Here is a 24,021-nt window from a genome sequence, read left to right on the forward strand (position 1 = left end):
CCTATCTAGACCCAGTGTTCCATTCGTCATGGCGGGCTCCTTAGAAGAGGACTCACTTTGTATGTAGATAAAAAGGGCTCATTCACAGGTTAAGAAAACACAGCAATTTTTATTATCAGGTGAGTACACACTAATGAAAACATAGTTATGAGTATTATATTCCATTTCTGCCAATGGATGCCCCTAAACCTCACACTCTGGACTCTTTAAAACAACTTGGCCTCAATTTTTCAAGCATTTATCTATAACAGATACAGACGTTTCAGGGATCCAACATAAATCTGTGGGATCACAACATCATTAAAAGACGAACAAGGAAAAACATATTTCTGTCACACAATTTTTTTTTATTTTTTTTTATTTTTTTTTTTTACTTTTCTATAAGTTCTTCTTTCTTGTGAAACACTGGATACTTAAGGACTTTTACAAATCCTTCAAATGAAACAATTTTGGAAGGAAAGTTCAATCTCATGACCACATTAAGGCATCACAATCTGGTTTTGATATTACCTTGTAAGACCACTGAGGAGACGCAGGAGAAAAAAAGGAATCGCAGAAATCTTATTATTCAAACTGTGGCCGAAAATTGTGTGGCCAGTTGTGATTTCATAACTCATAGTCTGACTCTGATTGGGAAAATCAGTTTTCAGAGAGTAGAGAGCATAGACTGTATTTTAAGACTGACAGTGCCTCTCCACCTCCTCCCTGTACCAAACTGAGGCCAAAATAGCCCAGATTCAGGCACTGCAATGTTGCGCTGACGACATCAGTAGTAACGACTGGGAAGTAGAGCCATGGTATCGTGTTTCAGCCCATACACCAATCTGACTCAATGCAAGTAGTGCTATTGTTTGCAAGCACATCAATTGACACACACAGCTGTCAATGACAACGTCAAACCTCCTTTATTATAGCTTCAAATTACTAGTTACAACCAAACCTGTTAGAAAAGTGAACATTTGAACATACAGCGGTGTGATGAGAACTCCCTTAAATGACAGAAACCATCTTCTAGCCACCAGGGGGTGATCGAGATGTCTTGGCTTCACTTTTGGGAAGCTGTGATGCCGTCCGTCTTTATATACAGTACAGTCATTGTCAGCAAAGTAGACTAAAAAACTTGTGGATTTTGGTCTTAGATCTGAGCTCTAGTTTGCTCCTCACAGGCCTCTGCCCTGACTTGATTAGTGTGAGCTTAGCAGAGGGAAAAAAAAAAAGCATAAGTGCTTGCTCCATGTGTCATTTTATACAACACATATTACAGGTGTAACAATGTAAGTGCACTCAGAGTTACATGGAAGGGATGAGTTTGTGGAAAGCCAGACTTGTCTGTCACAGACATAGCCCGAGGCCAGATGGTAGAAGGTGAGGACGAGAGAGTAATGGAAGGCCCTAAGGCCAAGAGCATTATCTTCTCCTGACTCTGACTGACACTCATTAGGCTGCACAGTGGAGAGAGGCGGCTGAAAGCTTATTAAACCAACTGCTCAAAAGGCCCTTAATTGAATCCAAGTAATTATAGAGACCTTGCCCATTGTGATATTTTTATTCATCCTGCGGCAAACTCAATCTCTCTTGCATTTGGAACACTATTAATGTTGTCTGCACCAATGTGTGTGGGATTCACACACTTGGGCCTTCAATATCAACTAACACTCGCACGCGCACACACACAGTTCTGGTCCCCCTAGACATGTCCCGTCACCAAGACCCTGGCTGCACTTTTAGTCTGTTCTCGCTTCATTAGAATCTGAGGGATAATAACATTAATTGCAAAGACAGTTTAGTTCCTTTGAAAATAGATTACAGGTGTAATTGTTTTACCTGAATAACCCGTAGGCAAGAGAAATTAATTAGACCTTGTGTCCCAAGTCCTAATGTAGCTCATCTCTTTCGCTGGCCTGGCGCACACACACACACTAGACACACAAAACACTCAGAGACACACAACAGACAGATGAGCAAACTTACACGGACTTTTAGAATCACACACCTTGTAATAAAGATGAAGGATGACGATATAGAGATGTTAGCTAGTCATTAGACACGGAAGAAATCCAAAACCATCCGAATCCAGATGTCCTCTGGCACTGGAACCTTTCAAGGGCTAATCTAGGAGAAACTATTGCTTATATGTGCAATATGTGTTGTATATTGCAGGTGAGTCATGTCAATGAGGGCATTAGCTGTGTTATGTGCACACCATGCCGCACTACTACAATAATTGGCTGAGGTAGCATCATTATTACACTGTACAGAATGTTGGTTCTAAGCAGACCTGCCCACCAACCCTCTATCATTTCCATCAAGGGCACGTAGTGCTTGATGGCAGACATGAATAAGCCATGCAACGCTTTCATTGCCTCTTTAAACAAGCTCAACATTTTTGAAATAAACCTTAATACACTTTCTTGCTTACAACTTGCCTCTGCTGCCAACTAATGATGAAAAGCACAAGAGGAGATTTATGCGATGCCATTTATTTTTATTTTTATTGTAAGTAACCGATAGCAAGTGTGAATTTCAAGCTGCTTTTTGCTTATTAAAGCCACAAGATAGCAAGGTGTGAAGGAGTTTTACCTCCCCACTCGCATATTGGCTTGTTTAAGCTAGCGTCTCTTTTGCCTGCCAAGTAGGAATAAACAGGGATTTTCTGTTTTGAAAGATATTTTCAAAGAATGGTCTCAGGTTTTGTGCTGAGATACACGGGGCGACGATGCTGGTGGAACACATTGATTGACAGCGGTAATCTGAGCAGCTGGGAAGGCCTCGGGGAGCCCTAGTCACCATACGATACGTCTGGTTTCTGCGGGACTCCCAAAATGCCTCAGTCCTCCCCTCTTTTCACTGAAACTGCAATATTATGCTCTACTGTTGAGACAGAAGGAGCGAGACATGCAAGGAGGGTTTTTCTTCTTTCTTGCATCAGCAGCTGTAACTTGACACCCGCCACCTCTTCTTTGGACATAGTCCTCTCGTCTCTTCTCTACCCCCTCGTCTGCCTTTCTACAACTCCCCAACCCCCCCTGTCTCCCACACAACCCTCACCCATCCTCGCGGCTGACCTGAGCGCAGCTTTCTGTCCCCGTGTTACATCAGACTAGGAGAGGCGCTATACAGTAATTAGCATCAGAAGGACCTGGCTGCTCATCTGCCCGTCAGCCTGCTTGCCGGCCCGCCTGCGCGCCTGTCTGCCTGCCAGTGTTCTGCCAACTGCCATGCCCTATTCATGTCCCATTCATCTATTGTTGAATAAAAGGCTGCTTTCCTCGGGACATCCATCCCTCTGCTGGCCTTTATTTTTTTGTGGCGAGGCAGAGGACTGAGGATTAGCATTAAAAGGAATAGACTGCTGAGGTAGACTCGGCAGGAATGCATACCTTAGTTCTGCCAAGCTGCTTTTATTCTGTTTGGTAGAGGTTTTTAGTACAGGGACAATTTGGGCTTCTCACAGGACACCTGTCTCTTTTTTTGCTTTCATTACAAACCTTTTTGAACTCTCTTTTTGTTCTCAGAGCCCCCCCCCCATTATATTTCTCTCCCTTTGTCTTTTATCCCCTTCCTCTATGTGTCAGCTCAGACTAGTTCAATCAATTAACCAATTAATCAATTTACTTTTTTCGATCCCATAGTCCAAAGAGGAAGAAGATAAAGAGATAGAAGATAAAAGCAACGTCCGATGCTTTTAGTAACATGATATTTGACAATTTGTGTGGGAAGGTCTTAAAAGTAAGAGTTTTGGTGGGAGAAAGAGAGAATGAAGACAAAGAGTGTAAAGCCATGTTAAAGAATATAAATAGCTAAATGATAACACCAGTGTGTTAACAAGCTTGCAGTGACAATGAACATGCTGTTTAGCAGGTGTAGTGATTACTATGTTCACTGTCTTAGGTTAGTATGTTAGCATCCTAATATTTGGGATTAAGCAAAAAATTACAACTAAGGCTAATAGAATTGCAATGATTTGTGCGGTTGTGTGGTCATAAACTTAAGTATTTAACAAATTAAAACTCTGACCTGATGATTGCACAAAATAAAAAAGTAAATTAACTGTTTATGATCTTCAGAGCATGTCTATGATTTGGAGTCTGAGCTTAGATTGTCTGCACATTACTCTCAGCATGGAGATGGCTTAGCCAGGAGGTGGCAGCTAACTGTGCTAGCAACGTGAATGGTGCCAGCAACAACTATACTGCTGACAGAGCTAAAGGTATCAACCTGGGAAAGAACCGAACGCGTTGCCGTTTTCAGCAGTAACCACCATGAGCACAGTGCCGCATTTGGCTAGCCAGTGGGATACACACACTGGGACTCACATTCACTAACATGCACATGTGGCAAAGTCCAAAGAAGCTCAGATTACAGCACACATTAGGGAGCGTGACTTCATTCTTTGCTCAGGATGCCATTAATTCACTGCATCCTTACATAGAAATTACTTGTTTGCTGGTATAATAACACTCTGAATGTCATAAACAGAACCTGTAAGGGATCCCCAAAGTAATTAAAATATATCCTCACGGCCATCCATCCAATAGTTGGCAAGACATTTCACTCAAAATGACAAATGTGAACCACATGTTAGTGCTAGATAAAAAGTCAGGCAGATCACTGGAGTGATTAGGATTCATCCTCTTGGCACCATGAATGTCTGTACAAAATTGCATCAAATAATTGTTGAGACATTTCGGTCTCAACTAAAGTGGTGAACTAAGCGAGTGACTGACAGAACAGGCCAACATTGCCATCCCCAGAGCCATGCCGTGGGCACATCTAAAAAGGACCAGCGTCAGTAGAAACAGGAGCTACTCACCGGCCGTGCACTCTCCACCTCCCTATCTGTGTGACAATACATGTGATATATGTCGGCTAGCCTGTGGGTGGGCACGGTGTCGCCATAATGGAGTGGTAAAGCTGCAGGCATTATAGATTGAGAGCGAGTGGCCTCGTCCATGAATCTGCCCCTAACTGTTCTTCTGCCTTTGTGGCCGTAACGATCGGCTGGCTCCCCTCTGTCACCATATTTTCTCCATCTTAGTTTAGAAGCAGAGATATATCTCTCCATAAAGGCCGACACAAAGAGGGCTGGAGAGCCTCGCCTATTCCCCTACACAAAAGGCTTGGGCCTGGTGGTTGATAAAGGCTTATGGAGAAGAGAGGAGCTGATGGCCAGGGGACTGTTGGAAAGACCTATTCTCTTCACACACAAAGACATGCTCTCGCTCAAGACACTATCTGTGTGCCGTGACGCTGTTTGTGAATGCGTGCGTGCCCCTGTCCCCCTCACTTTCCCTCATCCACCTTTCTGTCTCTCTCTCCTTTCATACACACACACACATGCTAACACACACACACACTCTTCCTTTCTTGTTAGAAGATGCTAATATAGCACATGACAAAGCCCCAGTAGACAGCTCTCAGACAAAACACTTCCTTTCCAAAGCAGTTCATCTCTATGCAGAGCCTATCCAAAGCATTGCTAAAGCAGGGTCTCTTGAAAAGCAGGATTTTCACCAGCGATCAGTCATTCCTGATGTCTATTCAGTCTCACTTCATTAGCAGGGCAGCTGATCACTCTGACGTTTGAAGACATCAGGTTGGTTATTAATTGCTCCTTCTGATACAGAAAAGAACTCCCTGTCTGCCCTGACAAATCTGCAGTATGTGACTTAACAATATTCCCTATCTGTGGTTTTTACCTGCAGAGAAATGGGTGCGAGGCCGGGCCATCGACCGTGGCGAGGTCGATGTTGGAACCCAGCAGAGCCAGGCAATCCCACCGGGACTTTTTTGGAGGTTTCATATGACCGTGCACCATCCGACCTACATCAAGTTCAACCTGTCTCTCTCACACAACGCACTGCTGGGGGTCTACGGACGCAGGAATATACCGCCTACACACACTCAGGTAAAGGAGGCTCCTGTCGTAGCATGCTGTTCACCCAGATGGGTTTGTTTGCTGCGGTACCACAGACCACATCCACACTAATGCACCTTTTTCTCTCTGGTCTTTCATCCACGCTAAGGCTGTTTTTGAGTGAGCTGACTGTACAAAAATGTGTAAATTCTAGCCTCAAGTTAAGTGGTTCTTCGAAGACAATTATGTACATGGCGTTATATTTGTTGTATAAACTAGATTTTGTAGAGAAAATATTATCTTGCAAAGAATTATTTAATTTGAACAAACAACAATCTACTCTGTGCTCAACAACATCCACACACAGTGTCTCGGCTGCTCTCTGTTAAACTCAAGAACGAAAGGAGGACTCAAAAATGCAAAAACCGCAGAGCTCAGTTCAACAAATTTATTCACAAAGAAATCTTGAAACTAGTGTCCTGTGTGGGTTTCAAACCCGGGTCTCTGGTGTGAAAGGCGGGGACACTGCCACAGGACCACGAGCTTGGCTGGCTTAACACTGGCGGGTACCAGTGATAGGCAGGTCCAGAGGGAGGGGGGGACGGACGGACGGAGCTTGACAGAGGCAGGGGAGGTCCAGAGGGGAGAAGCTGGAGCTTGGCAGTAGCAGGGTGAGTATTCCAAGATTGGATGTCGGAGTTGGAGCAGGGCAGACAGTTGAGGGGTTTGCTGGTTGAGGCTGGAGTGCAGCAGGTGAAGGCGGTGGCAGGCGAGGCAGGTCAGCAGTGGAGTGAAGGCGGCTGCAACAGAGGAGAACGGAGTCAGGAGCCAAGAACGTACAACAAGAACAAAACTCATACAGAGCTGGTACAAGACCGAGGCTGAGAACATTACCACGAGGGGTTTACAACGAACTGGCGATGACTGAAGGGAAGAGCCGATCTATATACACCAGGGTGATTGCAGAATGATTGCAGAATGTGTGCAGGTGAGAGGATGATTGCTGACTGCCTGCAGGTGAGTAGAAGAAGCCACGCCTTGCCTGCTCCTGCTGACAGAAAGGGAGGGGAGGGGGGAGGGGAGGGGGGGGTACAGGAGGAAAGGAAAAACACAAGTGTATACGGGGGGGAGGGGGGAAATCAGCAGGAGGACACAGCACACTGGTAGACACTGGTTTGAGTTGAGAAACATGGAACACAGGGTGGATCCTCATATTATTGGGTAGAGAAAGCTTTACTGCAACAGGGTTGATTATTTCCGAGATGGGGAATGGACCAATGAAACAAGGAGAGAGCTTACGGGATTCAACATGAAGTGGAATGCTCTGAGTTGACAGCCACACCGACTGACCTGGTTGATACTGGGGGGCTGGCCTCCTCCGGCGGTTAGCAGTGTCCTGGGCACTTTGCTGGGAACGTTCAAGTGCCCTCTGGGTCTGGGTCCAAACCTCCTTGCAGCGGTGAACGTGGGCCTGGACCGAAGGAACAGCCAACTCCACCTCATGGTCCGGGAACAAAGGAGGCAGATAACCTAGAGAGGCTTCAAAAGGTGACAGTCCGGTGGCAGAGCAAGGCAGAGTATTGTGTGCATATTCAATCCAAGGCAACATGGAACTCCAGGAAGAAGGGTTAGCAGAGGTCATGCAACGTAGAGCAGCTTCTAACTCTTGATTTGCTCTCTCAGATTGGCCATTGGTCTGAGGATGAAAACCTGATGACAGGCTGGCTGTAGCCCCTAAAGCCTTACAAAACCCCCTCCAAACTTGAGAGATGAATTGAGGGCCGCGGTCAGAGACAATATCAGAGGGAATCCCATGTAACTTTATGACATGTTCAGTTAACAGGTTAACTGTTTCCATTGCTGAAGGTAGCTTTGAGAGAGCAATAAAGTGGGCTGCTTTAGAAAACCTGTCAACTACTGTGAGTATGACTGAGTTACCTTGGGAGTCAGGCAGGCCAGTGGCAAAGTCCAAAGCAATGTGGGACCAAGGGCGGCTAGGAATGGGCAGAGGGCGTAAAAGTCCAGCAGGTGACAGATGTTGGGTCTTACTGCGGGCGCAGACTGTGCAGGCAGTCACATACTCCCGGGTGTCAACATCCATTGCGGGCCACCAGAAATGCCTCTTGAGGACAGCTGAGGTACGCTTAGCACCAGGGTGGCAGGAGAATCGAGTGGTATGAGCCCATTGCAGAACCTGGGATCGGACAGAGGGGGGCACAAACAGACGGTTTACAGGACCGTTACCTGGATCAGGGTCCTGAAGTTGGGCATCTCTGACAACTTTTTCGATGCCCCAGGTTAAAGCAGCTACCACACGCTCGTCAGGGAGGATGGACTCCGGGGCAGGACTGGATTCAGGGTCAGAATACTGACGAGAGAGAGCATCAGGTTTAGTATTCTTAGAGCCAGGACGATACGTAATGGTGAAGTTGAACCGACTGAAGAAGAGTGCCCATCTAGCCTGCCTGGAATTTAGTCTCTTAGCAGACTTAATGTACGCCAAGTTTTTATGATCAGTCCAAACGACAAACGGCTGCTCCGCCCCCTCCAACCAGTGCCTCCACTCCTCCAAAGCCAACTTGACAGCCAGCAACTCACGGTTGCCCACGTCATAGTTACGCTCCGGCGGAGAGAGACGTCTGGAGAAGAAGGCGCAGGGATGTAGCCGATTGTCAGGACCGCAGCGTTGGCTTAATATAGCCCCCACCCCAGTATCAGAAGCATCGACTTCAACGATGAACTGTTCACTGGTGTTGGGCTGAGAGAGAACAGGCGCAGAGGTGAACAGACTTTTCAAATGGAGGAAGGCCTTCTCAGCGTCAGGGGACCAACTGAAAGAAAGCTTGGAAGAGGTGAGGCGGGTGAGGGGTGATTGCTGACTGCCTGCAGGTGAGTAGAAGAAGCCACGCCTTGCCTGCTCCTGCTGACAGGGGGGGGGGGGGGGGGGGGCAGGAGGAAAGGAAAAACACAAGTGCAATCCTAACACTCTCAGCATCCCTGCTTTGAGCGCGCTCAACTTTGTCTGCATGCTCTCTCAACCTGACAGTGTGTTATAGTGAGTAACAATTTCAGCCAATATGAACATATGTGGAGTAGGTCATCTCTAATTGTTTGTTTTATCTCCAGTCAGATTGCCTGTAGGTTTATTGTAGCTATAGAGATGGAAATTGCAAATAACCTTGCTGATTGAAATAATTTTGTTCAGTTGCGTTCAAAGATTAATGGTCGCTGACCTTCTAGTTTGTTCATCTTTTAAGCTAAGTGATTGCATCACCATTCAAGTGTACATCAGTATGCACAACAGTAAGGGAACATATCGCTGTTCATACATCTTACATTTAATGATTATCACTGTCATCAGTTCAGTATGTTGCTGTACAAAACCAGGCCTGCACAAGCATTGGTTATTTTTTATTTCTTCCTTTAACCTTATTCTAAACAGGTAATCTCACTGAGACATGGGGTCTCATTCTCAACAGAGACTTGGTTGATATAACAGCAATATGACAGACTGGGCATCGTGCAGCAACATTCTCTTAAGTTTCTCATATTTTCTTTAAATTTTCTGTAAGAGAAAATGTAAGAAAAGTCAGCTTAAGATGTAGAAAACTCTTCTTTTCCATTCAAACCATTCAAATTTGTTCTTACTCGGCTGTGCTGAATGATAATTCCCACTTGATCATAAGCCCTCTGTTAGCACAGGTAACACCCCCTCAACACTATACAATTGCAGGTGTTGTACTGTGTGCAACTACTCTGGCACCTGCCAAAGAAATGGAGAGGTGCCACCAAAAAAAGGCTGTAAGAAAGAGAACTGTTGCAGTGGTGAAACTGACACATTGTTAAATAAACTTAAACAAAGCAAATGTGATTTTCCAGAGTGCCAGTACTGGTGTTACTGAAAAACATCTGCAGTGTAGTGGAGTGGACATAGAAGGTGGCTTGAGATTAAAATACTCAAGTAAAGAAAAAGTTCAGCAAATTTGTACTTGGCTACTGTACTTGAGTAAATGTTCTTTGTTACATATGACCACTGGTCAGCAGAGGGATTTACAGTGTCTTAGCTAACAGTAATGAGGAGCAGTGGACCAAGTATAGAAGTATATATTTGGCAATGAAATTTAAAAATCAAATCATTGCAAATACCATAAAACATCATTAAAATGAGATAATATGATATTTGTGCATTTTTGTTAAATGCTCCTCAAATATAAAACATATTTTTCCGTTTGACAACAATTTGTGGACCTTGAAAACAAAATGTTTTACTTTGCTTTTACCTAAGAGAAAAGCAAAAATAAGAAAGCATCAGTGAATCCCAGAAATCAATGGGTGTTAACAAAATAAGAACAAATCATGGATATGAATAAAAACAAGAAAAAAACAGTGTCTTTTTTTGAATGACGCTCAAAGTTATAGACAATCAGGGCCTTCATAAAAGTACAAAACAAGACACAAATTGTAAAATGGTGAGTGAAAAAGTGCCAACGTGTCTGTCTCAAAACTATGTACAAGAACAAAAGTCAAGAGACACTCTCCAGATTTCTTAAAAGTAGTTCAAAATCTCCTCAGGGAATCATGCAGCTTCAGTTCCTGCTGTGGTGTGCTCCAGGTTAAAGGAGAAGAGTAGGAGTAATTCTGTATGGACTGAGGGGATGGAGGGATTGTTGAAGCTCTGGGAGCATAGGCTTTGACAGCACTGTTTATGAGACGTGTAAGTAGATAAATAAGTAGGCAGCAGTCCAAGGATGGCTTTATAAATGAAGATATACCACTGGAAAATTCTGTGCGCCTATTATGATAACCAGCTGACTAAAGAATACCAAGTACAATGGCGTGCAAGGTTTTTACAACCAGTTATAAATCTCAAGGTCCAACAGATGGAGAGAGTGAGCTGAAGCATTTATAAACAAAACATCTCCAAAGTCCAGCTGAGGTTAGAAAGAAGAGAGTTAATATTGTAGCTCAGCAGCCCCCCTGCAGCAGAGTTATAACATTATGATTGTTTCTGTGGTTCTCAGCTTTTAACCAGGAAGAACTGTATGTATCATGGCTGAGCTGGAAACGGGGATCTCAGACTAAAAGCTTCTGATTTGGTCAATGGCAAATTTAGTATGGTAATATCCATTTTCCAACCAAAATTAGCATGTGTATGCAGGTTTTTTAATTGTAGGAAAGGCTATTAAAAATAGGTGTTTGACTGCTTTCCCATTGCCAGTAGAGTTTTGTTTGTTTGTTTGTTTGTTTGTTTTGGGTTTTTGTCCCGGTGGGTCAGATTCAACACCACGCAAGGGCCGAAAAACAGGTTAGTAAACGGTAGAAAGCAGCATGGAGGCCAGTGGAGAAGGTCACAGTGGTTAGTTCTTTTTTATATTTCTTACTTACTTACACTCTCAAACTTAGTGAAGACTAAATTTTAAACAATGTTTGAGCACTGTTTGGACGGAGGCTGATGGTACTTTGTTGCCACCTGTAGTTGCATTGCGCTGACAAAGGGGTTAAAATGACTGCGTCCACCTGGGTGTCGCATTTCCATCACTGCTGATCGGAGCCAGTCAGAGCTGAAGCAGATAAACACTTGTGACCACTGCGGAGTCATTTGACCCAAGGGTGCCAGAATGCAGGAATGCTGTTTGTAGTTTGTCCCATTAAATGGCCAGATGTTAGTGAGTTTTTCACTCAGTGGGAAAGGGGCTGAAGTTCAGTCAGAAGATCTGGTGTTAAGGATTTGTTCTGATGTGCACTGGACATCTCTAGGTACTAAGGATGTTGGAAAGCACTGAGAGAATGGCAAATAGACACACATGACTGGCCTGCATTTAATTCCCAAGACCAACTGTATGCCTGCTCAGAAAGGTCAGGGGGTTGTGTAGCAGGAGGATGTAAGGAAAACAACTTCCTGTCACCTCTAACCCAATCTGTGATTATTCCTTTTAAATGCCAGCAAAGGCAATCACACAGCACAGGTGCCAATAAACTGTATTTATGCTTGTTTTGTCAGACACGTTTGCAAGCACAGAGTAACGATTTGATCAACATCTGAGTGCAGCAGAACAAGAATTGTTGTCTGTCTGTTTAACAGGTAGCATTTATGATCCATGAACAAATCACTGTTTTATACTTGTTCTGTCAGAAACAGAAACAGAAAATATGTAAACGAGAACAATTAAATTGTGAGATCGGCTGTATTAAAACCCAGCGTAAGAGATGATTGAAAACAGAGGTGCAGAGTATTCAGGCTTCATCTGTCATACTGCCTGATGTTGACTGTGATGCAAAATTTAGTTTTTCGTCAATGAAAGAAGACAAGATATCGCCATTTTCCCCATGTGGACATGATCTTCACAGAAACAACTCAGAAAGTGTGGACACATGTCGTCCTCATAGGGAAACAGCCATTTCTGATTTAGTCAGCTTAGTGTAGATGAAATGTGTCTCAGACTCGTTTCCAGAAACAATGCACGCACGCGAACGTATTACACCGTGTAGAACAGCATTGTGCCATGCAAGAAGCAAGTATACAGACAAAAATACAACACACACTGAGTCATCTGCTTTTTAACATCAGTGCGCCCCTGCTCTCGCCTGCATGAAGAGGTCTAATTAGCTGTTTTTGACACTCGTGTGACACACAGCCCTCAGGGGGAATAAGACTCAGCGAGTGCTTGCTAGTTCAAGGAGGTTGTAGGATAGAGGGGCGGGAGAGACGAGGGTGGTGGGGAAAGTTAAAGAGGGTGAGAAAGAAGCATAGAAAGGTTTAGACAAATGAAATAATAGTCTGTTCCATTTGAAAACCTAGGTGGTAAAGTCTGCCTCTGCTATTAGCAGCATGTTGAGTTGTTGAACCAGCTGCTGTGGAACATGTCTGATAGAGGACAGAGCTACCATGGATGGCGATTTCCCTTCCTTTTTTCCCCAGTCCTGTTTAGCAATTCGCATCTGATATCCACATCTAATGCTCTCCCCTAGCTTATTGTATGCAGGTGGTTTTCCAGTAGCATTCAGTTGGCAGTTTCACAATGCTCACCCAACAGCAGCTAAGCACCACTGCACAATTGGCTTAAAAATTCCTGTAACATTTGTGCAGGTTTGGTAAATTCACGTCTTTGCTCATTCCAATTGGACAATACTGTTGTCATCTGACTGTGCTGCCGTATATTGTGTCCAGTTCGACTTTGTGAAACTGTTGGATGGGAAGGCGCTGCCCAGGTCCTTGACTGATCCCGTCTCGACTGCCAAAGCTCCCAAAGGCCTGCTGTTGAGCGGCCTCCAAGAAACGGGCTTCATTGAGTACATGGACCCCGGCACCTGGCACCTCGCACTGTACAACGACGGACGCAACCTGGAGCAAGTGTTACTCCACAGCACGCCAATAGGTAAGAAGGATTATTAGAAATCTGCTGAAACTGGTGGTCTTTCTTCCGTGAATATTTTTCAGTTTTGCTTTTATGGTTACAGGATTGTATTATTGGTGCATGTCACTATTTGTAACTCAGGGTTAGTTCACTCTTGTCCTTCCTCTCCTTTCATCTGTTGATATGCAAAAAAACATAAGGACAAGGCCAAGAGTAGTTTGAGACTCATTGACATTTGAAGGGAACTTTTCCTATTATAAGAGTGAGCTTGGCATGGCAAGTAACAGCCGTTAGAGAGGGGAGGACAGCTCCTGTAGTAATGACAGGGCTTGCTAACTGCAGCTCATTGCTATGACACACACGGATGGCAGTGTAAATTGAAGGATGTGAATAATGCAAGAGTACGTGGCTGAATATAGACAAGTGGATAATTACCAGGGCAGTTTCTTCACTCCCACTTTGTCCACCAGTCCTTAAGAGAATACAGTGTTGAAATAACAAAAAAAAGTGTTGGGAAATGTAGTAGCACAGTACCATCGGGGGGGGACTTGGTAATTTATATGTAGCAGACAGGTGATATGGCAATTACAAAGCATGCAATGGTGTGATGAACAGATATTATGAGAAGCACTCCATGAATCTCTATTTTGGGATTTTTGCCCCGCTGATTTTTAAGTGTCCATGTTTTATTTAGTTTTAATGTTATTCAGTAAATGTTCAGGAACAGTGCACCGAGCGTTCTGGATGCTTACAAGCCAAACATGTGTATCACCAAACCTCTTAACAGCCCAAGTTGTAAGCCAATCAGTAAACAGCTCCATAGTGCCAAAACATTGTACTGTAGACATCTTTCATCGTCATATTGACAGAGTCCTTTTATATAATGACTGACAGCATGCGACAGCTAAACACAGATTTTATTTCAGAGCTGTCAAACATTTGTTGACTCGTGTGCTGTCTATAAAGTCTGGAATATACCAGACCTATTTTGAGTCCCATATTTTGAGTTAAACAGAAAACGGCAGCGTTTACAAAAAAACTTTGCTTTCCCCCTTTGATAATCAAAACAAATATAGACACAACAGATGGGCTCAGAATAGCAGTCTTTAGTCCACGCAGGTTTTCCCAAATAGTTAATCAAGTGATTTGGCTTGAAAGAGGAAAATAATATTAATGGATTGATGTCAAAGTTCATTTCACTGCCCATTTACACCCGTAACTAGGGTTACAAGGAGACTGTGTTGTTTTGGAGGCAGAAAATCAAAACCATTGAGCTACAGTACAATAAATTCTAATAAGAGACACAGTATGCTGTGGCCCAGAGTAGAGCTTTATGGGGAGACGAGGGAGAAATGAGCTGATCTCTGTCGGGAAATTGAGCTTTTCCGCAGCAAATAGTAACCGGATACAACAAAGAAACAGTATAAATAAGAGAATAGCAAAAGGCCATCGTAAGAATAAATAAATAAAATATAATGTAATCAATAGAGAGTATGACAAGGAGGAAAATATGAGAACACAAAGAATATGAAAACAATACATAAAATGATGCTGATGTGCAAAAATAATACACTTGTTTTCACAGAAAAAAATGGAACATATGATATTTGAAACATGTGCGTTGGTGTTTGAACTCTATATATGTGATTGCATGAGACAGAAAACGCTGTCATAGGTAATCATCATAATCATCATCATCTCAATAAAGGTAAAAGGAAGAAAGAAAAACAATCAAAGCCACGTGTTTGGTCAGTTGACCCGTATCAGTCAGAGGACATTATGTTGTTCTGTCATCACACACACACAGCATCCATCTGGGAAATTAAAGCGCAAATGCTGGTTTATATACACTGTAATATATGCTGGTATGTGTATACACCATACTCTACAATCCTTTCTCAGTGATTCTGGCAATAATGTCTAAATTTGTAACATAAAAAAGTGAGAGAACATATGCTGATTTGAAAATAGACATCATTATGTGGATTCAAATGGAATTTTCAAACAGATATTTCTCCATTTTGTACAGAAAAAAACAGCAGCAGGTGCAGAGAAAACCTTTTCTTTTTCTCCTCCACTGTTATTGACATTTACATGTGACCCACAAAAGCTCCTGCTTAATGATATCTGCCATTTCGCCACCTCCACTCCAGCCCCATCTTCTTTAATTCTGCTCAGCCTGTACCCAGGCAGAGAGTGGTGCTTCCTGCAGGGCTATTAATTATGCATAATTGCTACACTTCAGCTGTCATCACACATCCTCTTGAATATTATATCTTTTACACAATGGCCAGCAAAAAAAGAAGTATAAGAAAGTTTCACGTAGATGGCTGGAACTTTTAACAAAAGAGATGATAAACAAAAAAAAAAAAGTGGTTAGCTTATGGCTGGATGCTTCTAGTTAGCTGAGCAGCCATTTCATTTTTTTTTTTCATAAATTCATAAAGCCCAAGGGTCGTAAAGCATGGCTGAAACTTTACAGGCTCATAAAGTACAATTGCAATGCTTATTTGACCAATCAGATCACTTGGCTGGAAGCACCCATTTTATAATAGCATTTAACTGCAATAACTTATGGCATGAGTGATTTCTAACTGGAAAGGGTTTAGTCAGTGGAAAGAAGCGAGTGGGTGTCTCACGGATGCTCTCACACACACACACACACACACACACACACACTCTCTGTATATATACTGTAACAAATAAAGACATGCCTCACCATACATTATCTGTTAATTGCCTGGAGATTTTTATAGCCGAGACATTGACCTGAAAGATATAGAGCTTATATCACTGTTACAACCCCTGCACCTTACAGGCTTCTGAGCATTCTGAGGGATCCATCATCTCCTCTGGATTAAAAGGAACTCCATGACCTTGCAGATGAGTTTTTGTTCATTGCATGTGTCAGGTGCCAGATACAATACTGGAATTTGTGTATCCGAGGTTTTTTTTTTTTTTTTTAAGAGAAAGAAAGAGACACATGGAGAACGGTTTGTGAGTCCTCCTGACTGTGTGGGAGAAAAGATGATTGCCACTCCTTCTCTCCATCAGAGTGACGATGACAGGTGACAGAGGTGAAAATGACTTTGGTTTCTGTAGTGATGCGCTGCTGTGGAGGATAACGCTGTGCTGCTGGCTACTGGCAGGGCCTGTCTCATTAGCATGTGTCACACGCGCCTCAAGGCGGTTGTGTCACATAATAACTTTGTGCGCATGTGTTTGTAAATGTGCGCGTGCACGTGTGAGCGAGGCATGCCACAGAAGGATTTGTCATCCATGCTCCCTGAGCAGAGCAAGCCAGGGGACTGCAGTGGTTTGACTCTGGAGTCGATCCCTGTTCAGAGGAGCAGAGCAGGACGGCACAGGGTCAAACAAAGGATGACATCCTTGACACCCATTTTAATTACTCTATCTAGCTTAGATAGAGCTCGCCTGGCACAAGACAACCAGCAGCACATTTCAGATTCCCAACTCTGCCAGCCTGTTCTCTACCAGAATCTTCCATCTGGAGTGGAGCTGACAGAGCTCAGCAGACTTATATAATGTCCTAAAAGCGTAAAAGTGCTCTCCCTCTTTATCTATCTTTGCCACGCTGTCTGTACCCGGAGAATGAGATCTGACATGATGGACATATCAATGGGAGAAAAGGAGAACGGTAAAAGGATGGCAGCTAATTGAAGTCCGGTGGAGGAAAATGATGAAATGAATATAGCCTACAGAGGGATATGATGAAACACACGTATCCAGATGAGACAAAGCGCTAGTAGGAACAAGCATCGCATTGATCTCCGCCACGCTGAGAGTGTAGCTACTGTAGCGATGCAATATTAGCCATTCTCCACTAACTTGTGCACTCACAATGTCAGATTTTATGTTGTTCAATCTCGTTCCAAACTGCGCCCTTGTAAACAGTTTGTTGATTAAGCCTTGATGTTTGTAAATTTGCGTGCAGTGTGTTTCCAACCTGTAATGCAGTATAATGTGCTTAGTGCTACTGAGTGTAAGTGAGTGCTTGGCCATTCCCCAGAGAGTGATAGCAGCTGGATCAGACTAATCTAATATAGCCCCCGAGTCTGGGGAGCCATCCATTGCTTATCAGATCTCTCATTCAATAACAGAGAGCTATGCCAGCTTATGGAGTTACAGGTGGAATATTGTCAAGTTTTGTTGTTTTTTTTCTGCTCTGCCTTTTATGATTGTCCGATTTGTGAACGTGTGTGTGTTTGTGTGTGTGTGTGTGTGTGTGTTTCGTTGTGCAGACTCCATGGATGGTTGCTCCACAGACTGTAATGGAAACGGAGAGTGCGTGGCTGGACACTGCCACTGCTTCGCTGGTTTCTTGGGTCCTGATTGTGCCAAAGGTGAGAGCTATGTGATAAAGGATGAAAACTCCTAAACCAGCATTTTGTTAGTATGTCTCTAAATACATTTTGACCTCTGTACACTGTCTGTGACACTCAGCCCCAAGCTCATTCACTTCTACAGTTACTTTTCTAAAACTTATATGTAGGGCTGAGTCAATTATTAAAGGAAAACTGCACCAACAAAATTACCATTTGTATATCAATTACTCGCCTCATGTTACACTGAAGTTGTGAAGAAAGCCTTGTTTTTCTTACATGCCTCCACGTTGAATGAAGAATCCAAAAACAGAGAAAATTCTTGATGAAGTACAAGGGATCCTCATTTCTCTCAAAACATCTTTTTACAAACTCTCACATTCCTCCTGCAGTATAATCCCAGTCTCTTCTACCCAGTTGTTTGCTCATCACTTCGCAAACGCATGCATTTTCACTCAAAACTTACTATTTAAAACACTTGCTTTGGCAACTTGACAGAATGCATTAGCCAAGTTCAAACGTGTGCACTTACCCATGCATGCTACTAGTAACTTACCTTGTTTTACCTTATTAAATATGGGTTAAATAAAAGAATTAATAAGTGAGACTTGGATTACACTGCATGAGTTATGTGATAGTTGTAAATGGATGTTTTGATGTAGGTTTGCTGTTGTTAAACACTGCCCCCTTTACTTCAGTTCATCAAGAACTTTCTCTGTTTTTGGATTCTTCGTTCACCATAGAGTCATGCAAATAAAAAACCGCTTTCCTCACAAATGTACTGTAACAAAGAGTGAGTAATTCTAATGCAAATGTTCAATTTTGGGTGAAGTATTCCTTTAAAACAGCTGGAGTAGTTTGAATAAAAAGCGCATTTTCAAGGTACTGTATTCAGCCATTAAAATGCATTTGTATCATAGACTTTCTTCACCTCAGCTGCAGAGAGAATCAGGCATTTACTCAAAACTGGCCTCTACATAACTTTGTCTTGTTTTCCCTTTTTCAGAAGTGTATTTAATCATATTTTAGTAAGACCTCTTCCTGTTTTAATTTGCTGTTTTCTGTTAAACTCAGCTCCTCCTCTGATTTCACCTGTTGTCTTGAAACATTCAGTATAATGTTCATTTCCATATCACCAACTCCATTAGTTCACCAACAGAGCCATGCACACTCAGCACTCTGCTTCTCTTAAGTTTCTTTTCTTCAACATATTCGACTATTTCCCGTCACTTCCATTCTACTGTTTTTCAAGCATTGTTAATCTACTGACATTAAACGTAACACTTCTGGCACATATGTCTCACACATTAAAAGCCTTATAGCGACTCGTCGTGAACATCCCCTCCAGATGTTAATTTGAGACATTTGCTTTATATGTTTTATTGACAGTAACTTCACAGCTTGAAAATCGGTAGAGTGTGGCAGCAACTGAAATTAATTAGTGAATAAAAATACTATTCCTGTATAAATAAATAAATAAATAAATAAATAAGCTCAGCAGCAGATTAGTGAGTATGACTTTAAGACCAGACTATTATTTTACTACCAGCTTTTATCGAATAATTTACACTATGTTGGATTGACTGCAAAATAAACTCCCATGGCCGTGTTCATCTTCATGAAGGAACATGTCACGCAGTGCAACAGTGTGGCTCATTAATGAGTTTTAAATAGTTTTGATAACAATGGAGTTCTATAGCACAGAATATTAAGCTGTGGTTTGGCTATGCAGGCTATATTCATCAATTTGTTTTTGCTTTCCATTGGATTTGCTGCCAATAACATCGTCCTTTTACTGCAACCTTATCATTGTCCCAGCTCTACCTGTCTCTTTACTGCTCTTTTATTTCTTTCTCTCTCTGCATCTCTGTATCTTTCCACTCCCTCTCCCTCTTCTTCTCTCGGGCTCTGTTTATCATTCTCTCTCTCTCCCTCTGTCCGTCTTTGTAAAATCATTGTAGTTGTATCTGTCTCATTGTGTAGAAACAGCTGATATGATATCACATTCTATGATTTATTTACGCTCATCATTTATTCATTCGTTCCTCTCATCCTCGCTCATTTGCTCGCGTTATAATATTCTCCGTTTGAAAAGTTAGACAGTGAGTTTTGGCAAGAGTTGTAAAAAGTGTGAAGTGTGAATTTATTACTGTGGGGTACAGAGTGTTAGATTTAACAAAGGATCAAACAAACACATAACACATGCCCGCTTGCATGAACGCACAGGGCCTTCACTGCAAATTATCCCAGAAAAAAGGCGTTGGTTCTGGATCGTCTTTCTAATCCATTTGAAGTCCCAAGCTGCCATACCTCCTCCAGCTGCAATAAGAAGGGAGGGGAGGGGTGTAACTGTCAGTGCGTCACTAGACACTCACTGCCTTTATTCTACCTGGCTGTCATTACATTAGCCACACAGCTCTCCATCTCTGCATGGAGATAGCTCTGCCTTCCACCGTCATTCTATAAACCCCTAATACTCTCTTTCCTAATCTTCCGTTTTCACGATTGTTTTCACGGCCTGTTCAGAGCGAGTGAGGTGACGTTGGGGGGATTTTCTACAATTCCTGGGTTGCCGTGGTAGCCAGGCTCAGGTGGTGCTTGAGTAAATTGAAACAGCGTGAGGGATGAGCTGGAGTGTGTGTACACGCGCGTATGAGCGTGTATGTGTGTGTGTGAGAGAAAGAGAGGGAGACAGAGGCTGCTTGAGGATTTGCTGAATCCGCGCACTAGCTGAGATAAGAGAGCGTAGCCCCACTCACGGTAGGTTACTGCGGTCTCCCAGCTAATATACTGCAGCACTCCGTGTGTGTGTTTGCATGTGTGTACTACTGAGAACGTGGGCGTAATCTGTGTTTGTCCTGTTGCAGATTCATGCCCTGTGTTGTGCAGCGGTAACGGCGTGTATGAGAAGGGAAGGTGCGTGTGCCTGGCAGGGTGGAAGGGGGCAGAGTGTAATGTGGAGGAAGGTCAGTGTATCGACCCCACCTGCTCCAACCACGGCTCCTGCATCCAGGGAATCTGCATATGTAGCCCAGCCTACAAGGGGGTTAACTGTGAACAAGGTAAGATGTGAAACACTCTCGAAAGTCGAGATACACACCTCATAATGTCACATCTGCGCAACAAAGATGGCTCCACCTACACACATTTAAATGACTTTGCTATTCTTGATTAAAGTACACATTTAATATAAAGCTGTGCTTACCAATATTTATATAATATCAAATGACAATGCGTTACTTGACAGAGGTCCCTCGTAGTGTCAAACCCACAGAGAATTATTGCCCGACTCTGCACACCCTGTCAGCTCTATAGCGTGTCTGAAAAAAGTCAAGTGAAATCAGTCAAGTTCGTTTCAATTTTTATAGCCCAAAATTACAACTTTGCTCCAAAGGGTTTTATTATCAGCACATCCTGTGACACCCTCTATTCCCAGACCATTATTACAGATACAGAAAAGCTAGCTAGTGAACATAGTGGAACATTTAGCTGTTAAAGAGGCAAATATTTGGGGCGTCAGTGGCGTAGTGGATGGTGCCGGCGCCCCATGTACAGAGGTGATGCCTCGCTGCAGCAGTCGCAGGTTCGAGTCCAGCTTGCAACCCTTTGCTGCATGTCAACTCCTACTCTCTCTCTCTCATCCCATTTCACTCTGTCCTGTTCATTAAAGGCAAAAAAAAAAGCCCAAAAAATAATCTTTAAACAAAAAAAAAAAAGAGGCAGATATTTACCACAGGAGTTGGTAGAGACCAAAACAGAGCTAAAAGGAGAGTGAATATTGGACTTAAAGGTCTGTACAAAAATTACCCTACTTCTCAAAATGCCAAACAACCACTTCTTTTATACGGTCTCTGGTAAATAGGCAGTTGTTTACTAACATAACAACTTTTTAAAGTGATAGTATGCCACTGTTGTGTTTTATTAATGCAGCTTTAATGAACGCAATTGACGTGGTTTAATTGGGTTCAAATGAATTCCATATAAATAAACTGCACTTCTTCCTGTCAGTGCCATAATTTTACAGTGTCATACTGCTTGAATTTGCATAACTTCCTCTTTCAAGTGATGTCCATCGAGGATAAATGTCCATAAATCCATGTAGAAATCACATTAAACCCAGCTTGTTTTTAACTTCAGATTTTGCCTCAGAATCATTTCTCATTACATTTACTTTTTCTGCAGCATCAAAAGCAACTGTCTATACATCCATGGGTACAGTGCAAACAGGAGCTGCTGATAGCTAATTCAGCATGACCTTTCATGGTGCAGATTTAGCAAAATGTTAACAAATGTAGGCTGCAAAAATAGAGTTCAGAAAGCATTGGGCAGAATTCCCTGACTCCATGGCAACATTATACTTCATCTCTGTATCGCGGCAAGAACTTTAACTTCATCCCAAATGGAAACATGGAATGGAGTTTTATCTTTTCATGCAACAGCTGTGACTGGAGGCCAGTGGTGGGTAGAGTAATGAAAAGCTATACTATGTTACTATGTAAAAATGTTACTTTCCATTTTCATATTTTTAGGGTGTGCAGACCAGTGCGGTATTATGAAAAAATAGCACTTTTTGGTAAAACTTTTATGATGAAGCAGAGCGGGTGAGCAAATCAGACAATTAAGGAAAAGTCTAAACAACTGATATATGAACAATCTCTCTCTGTCTCTTCTGCACTACCCCTCTCTTCCTTTTCATAACATCAGAGATGAACATTACCTATGAAAAATGAACACAGGTATCGTTAGCTAGCTATCTACATTTACACCTACAGTATGTGCAACTGACTTCGATGTGCTTTCGAGGGGCACAGCAAGCACTTCGTTATGTAACTGTTGTCTTATTTAGATTTTGGTATAAAAAGTGCAGCCAGATGTGGCCAGGGATTGGAAGTGGAAGCTTCCTCTTGCTCCTTGTTTTGCTTTGTCACTAACGTATCATGGTTAAAAGACAGGTGGTGCTTCTTTTTCTTCCAGACAGCTGCAGTGGAGGTGCTCTTCATGCGCTCTCCCCGCCTGCACTTAATCCCCACATTTAGAGCAGACTCATTGTAACAAAGGTATAAATGGCAACTAAAGTGAAGCAAAAAGTAGATCAGTTAATTTAGGTTCTTAACTAAGTAAAGAGATGAAGTACAGTTTAGGAAAAAGGAACATGAAAAGTTCTCGTTCTTTAAAAAGCTACTTTTTTTACTCATGCATTATTTATCACGCCTGCCGGACACATTATGTTTTCAGGTTGTCTGTCCATCCCATTCTCAGGATCCTTTTATCTGAGGAACACCTGGAGGGACTTTGATAAAATTTGGCACAAATGTCCACTTGGACTCAACAATGAACTGATTTTGGTGGTTATTGGTCAAGGTCACTTGTTTTTCCCAATAATTCATATGCTAATTATGACAAAATTTTACACAAATGTGTACTAGGATAAAATAATAAATTGATGTTATTTCATATTCAGAGGGGCATAACATCATCATAATTATCTGCAAAAACACTTTTCTGGCCATTATTCAAGGTCATTACTGAGGAACAGAAGGGGAGACATTTGATCAGATACTGAGTTGGTGAAACTGTGCTGATTTTATAAATCTCCTTTGCTGCTTTGTCGAAGTTATGTGTGAAGCATCCATGTTTTGCCAAAAACAAAATACACTTAATACCTTTTATTAGATTCCCTCAGAGACTTCACTCCATATAGCTCCAGTCTGTACAAACGTGGATGTAAACTGGAGCTTGGTTAGCTGAGGCATACAACCATGAAGCAGTAATTCTAGTTTTGTTACACAATAGATAGTACTGTTTTCTGACAGCACTAAAGCATTGGATGTCCTATCACCTTAGTCTTTATAGGCTTAGCACTATAACACTGAAACTCTACTCCATTCACATTGTACTGTACATACATTATATGTGTGTGTTGAAAAGCTCAGGACATACAATAGGAAGTAGAAGTAAGAAATAATATTGATTTAAAAAAAAAACCCATTGTATTTATATAGTGTGTATTTGTTAGATCCTGTATGTACTGTTATATTATTGTAGACATAAACCTATAAGTACAGTAAACGGAGGAAACAATGGCCTAGGGCTGAAATGACAACAGTATAAATGGTTCAGGTAGCTCAGGCTTCTTACAGTTGGACAGGAAGCCAGCTGTAGGCCTTTGTCATATCCTCCACTTGCAGCTGTCTGTTGTAAAACCACCCAATAAATTAGCAAAAACAAACAAAGCCATGATATGTAAAACAATTATGATGTTACACTTGATGATAACCCGATGGCACAGCTGTCCCAAAGACCGCCCTGCTGTTGCCTCCAGTAGCTCGGCCTGTAGAGACTAAATCAGGTGTTTGACCTTGAGCGACGGAGCTGAGCTGAGCCGAACTGTGCTGAGCTTTGGCTTGGCGCTCAGAGCTGTAATTACACACACTAACACAGCGTAGCGCAGACCACCATGACGCGC

The 24,021-nt window shown here is 42.5% G+C and overlaps 2 protein-coding genes across 2 annotated transcripts in view; one reads left to right on the top strand and one right to left on the bottom strand.

Moving 5' to 3' along the window:
• LOC125894881 (type-2 angiotensin II receptor-like) overlaps positions 1–24,021 on the bottom strand; it is a 366,195-nt gene that overhangs the window by 245,492 nt on the left and 96,682 nt on the right. The window lies entirely within an intron of this gene.
• The window catches only part of tenm1 (teneurin transmembrane protein 1), a 210,995-nt gene that overhangs the window by 101,963 nt on the left and 85,011 nt on the right, over positions 1–24,021 (top strand). The window contains exons 7-10 of the mRNA XM_049586530.1: positions 5,706–5,908; positions 13,026–13,233; positions 17,475–17,576; positions 20,423–20,617. Coding sequence (XP_049442487.1) covers positions 5,706–5,908; positions 13,026–13,233; positions 17,475–17,576; positions 20,423–20,617 — 708 coding nt within the window. The remainder of the gene's footprint in view (positions 1–5,705; positions 5,909–13,025; positions 13,234–17,474; positions 17,577–20,422; positions 20,618–24,021) is intronic.

Source organism: Epinephelus fuscoguttatus, linkage group LG9 (genome assembly GCF_011397635.1).
Source record: "Epinephelus fuscoguttatus linkage group LG9, E.fuscoguttatus.final_Chr_v1".
Lineage (NCBI taxonomy): Eukaryota > Metazoa > Chordata > Actinopteri > Perciformes > Serranidae > Epinephelus > Epinephelus fuscoguttatus.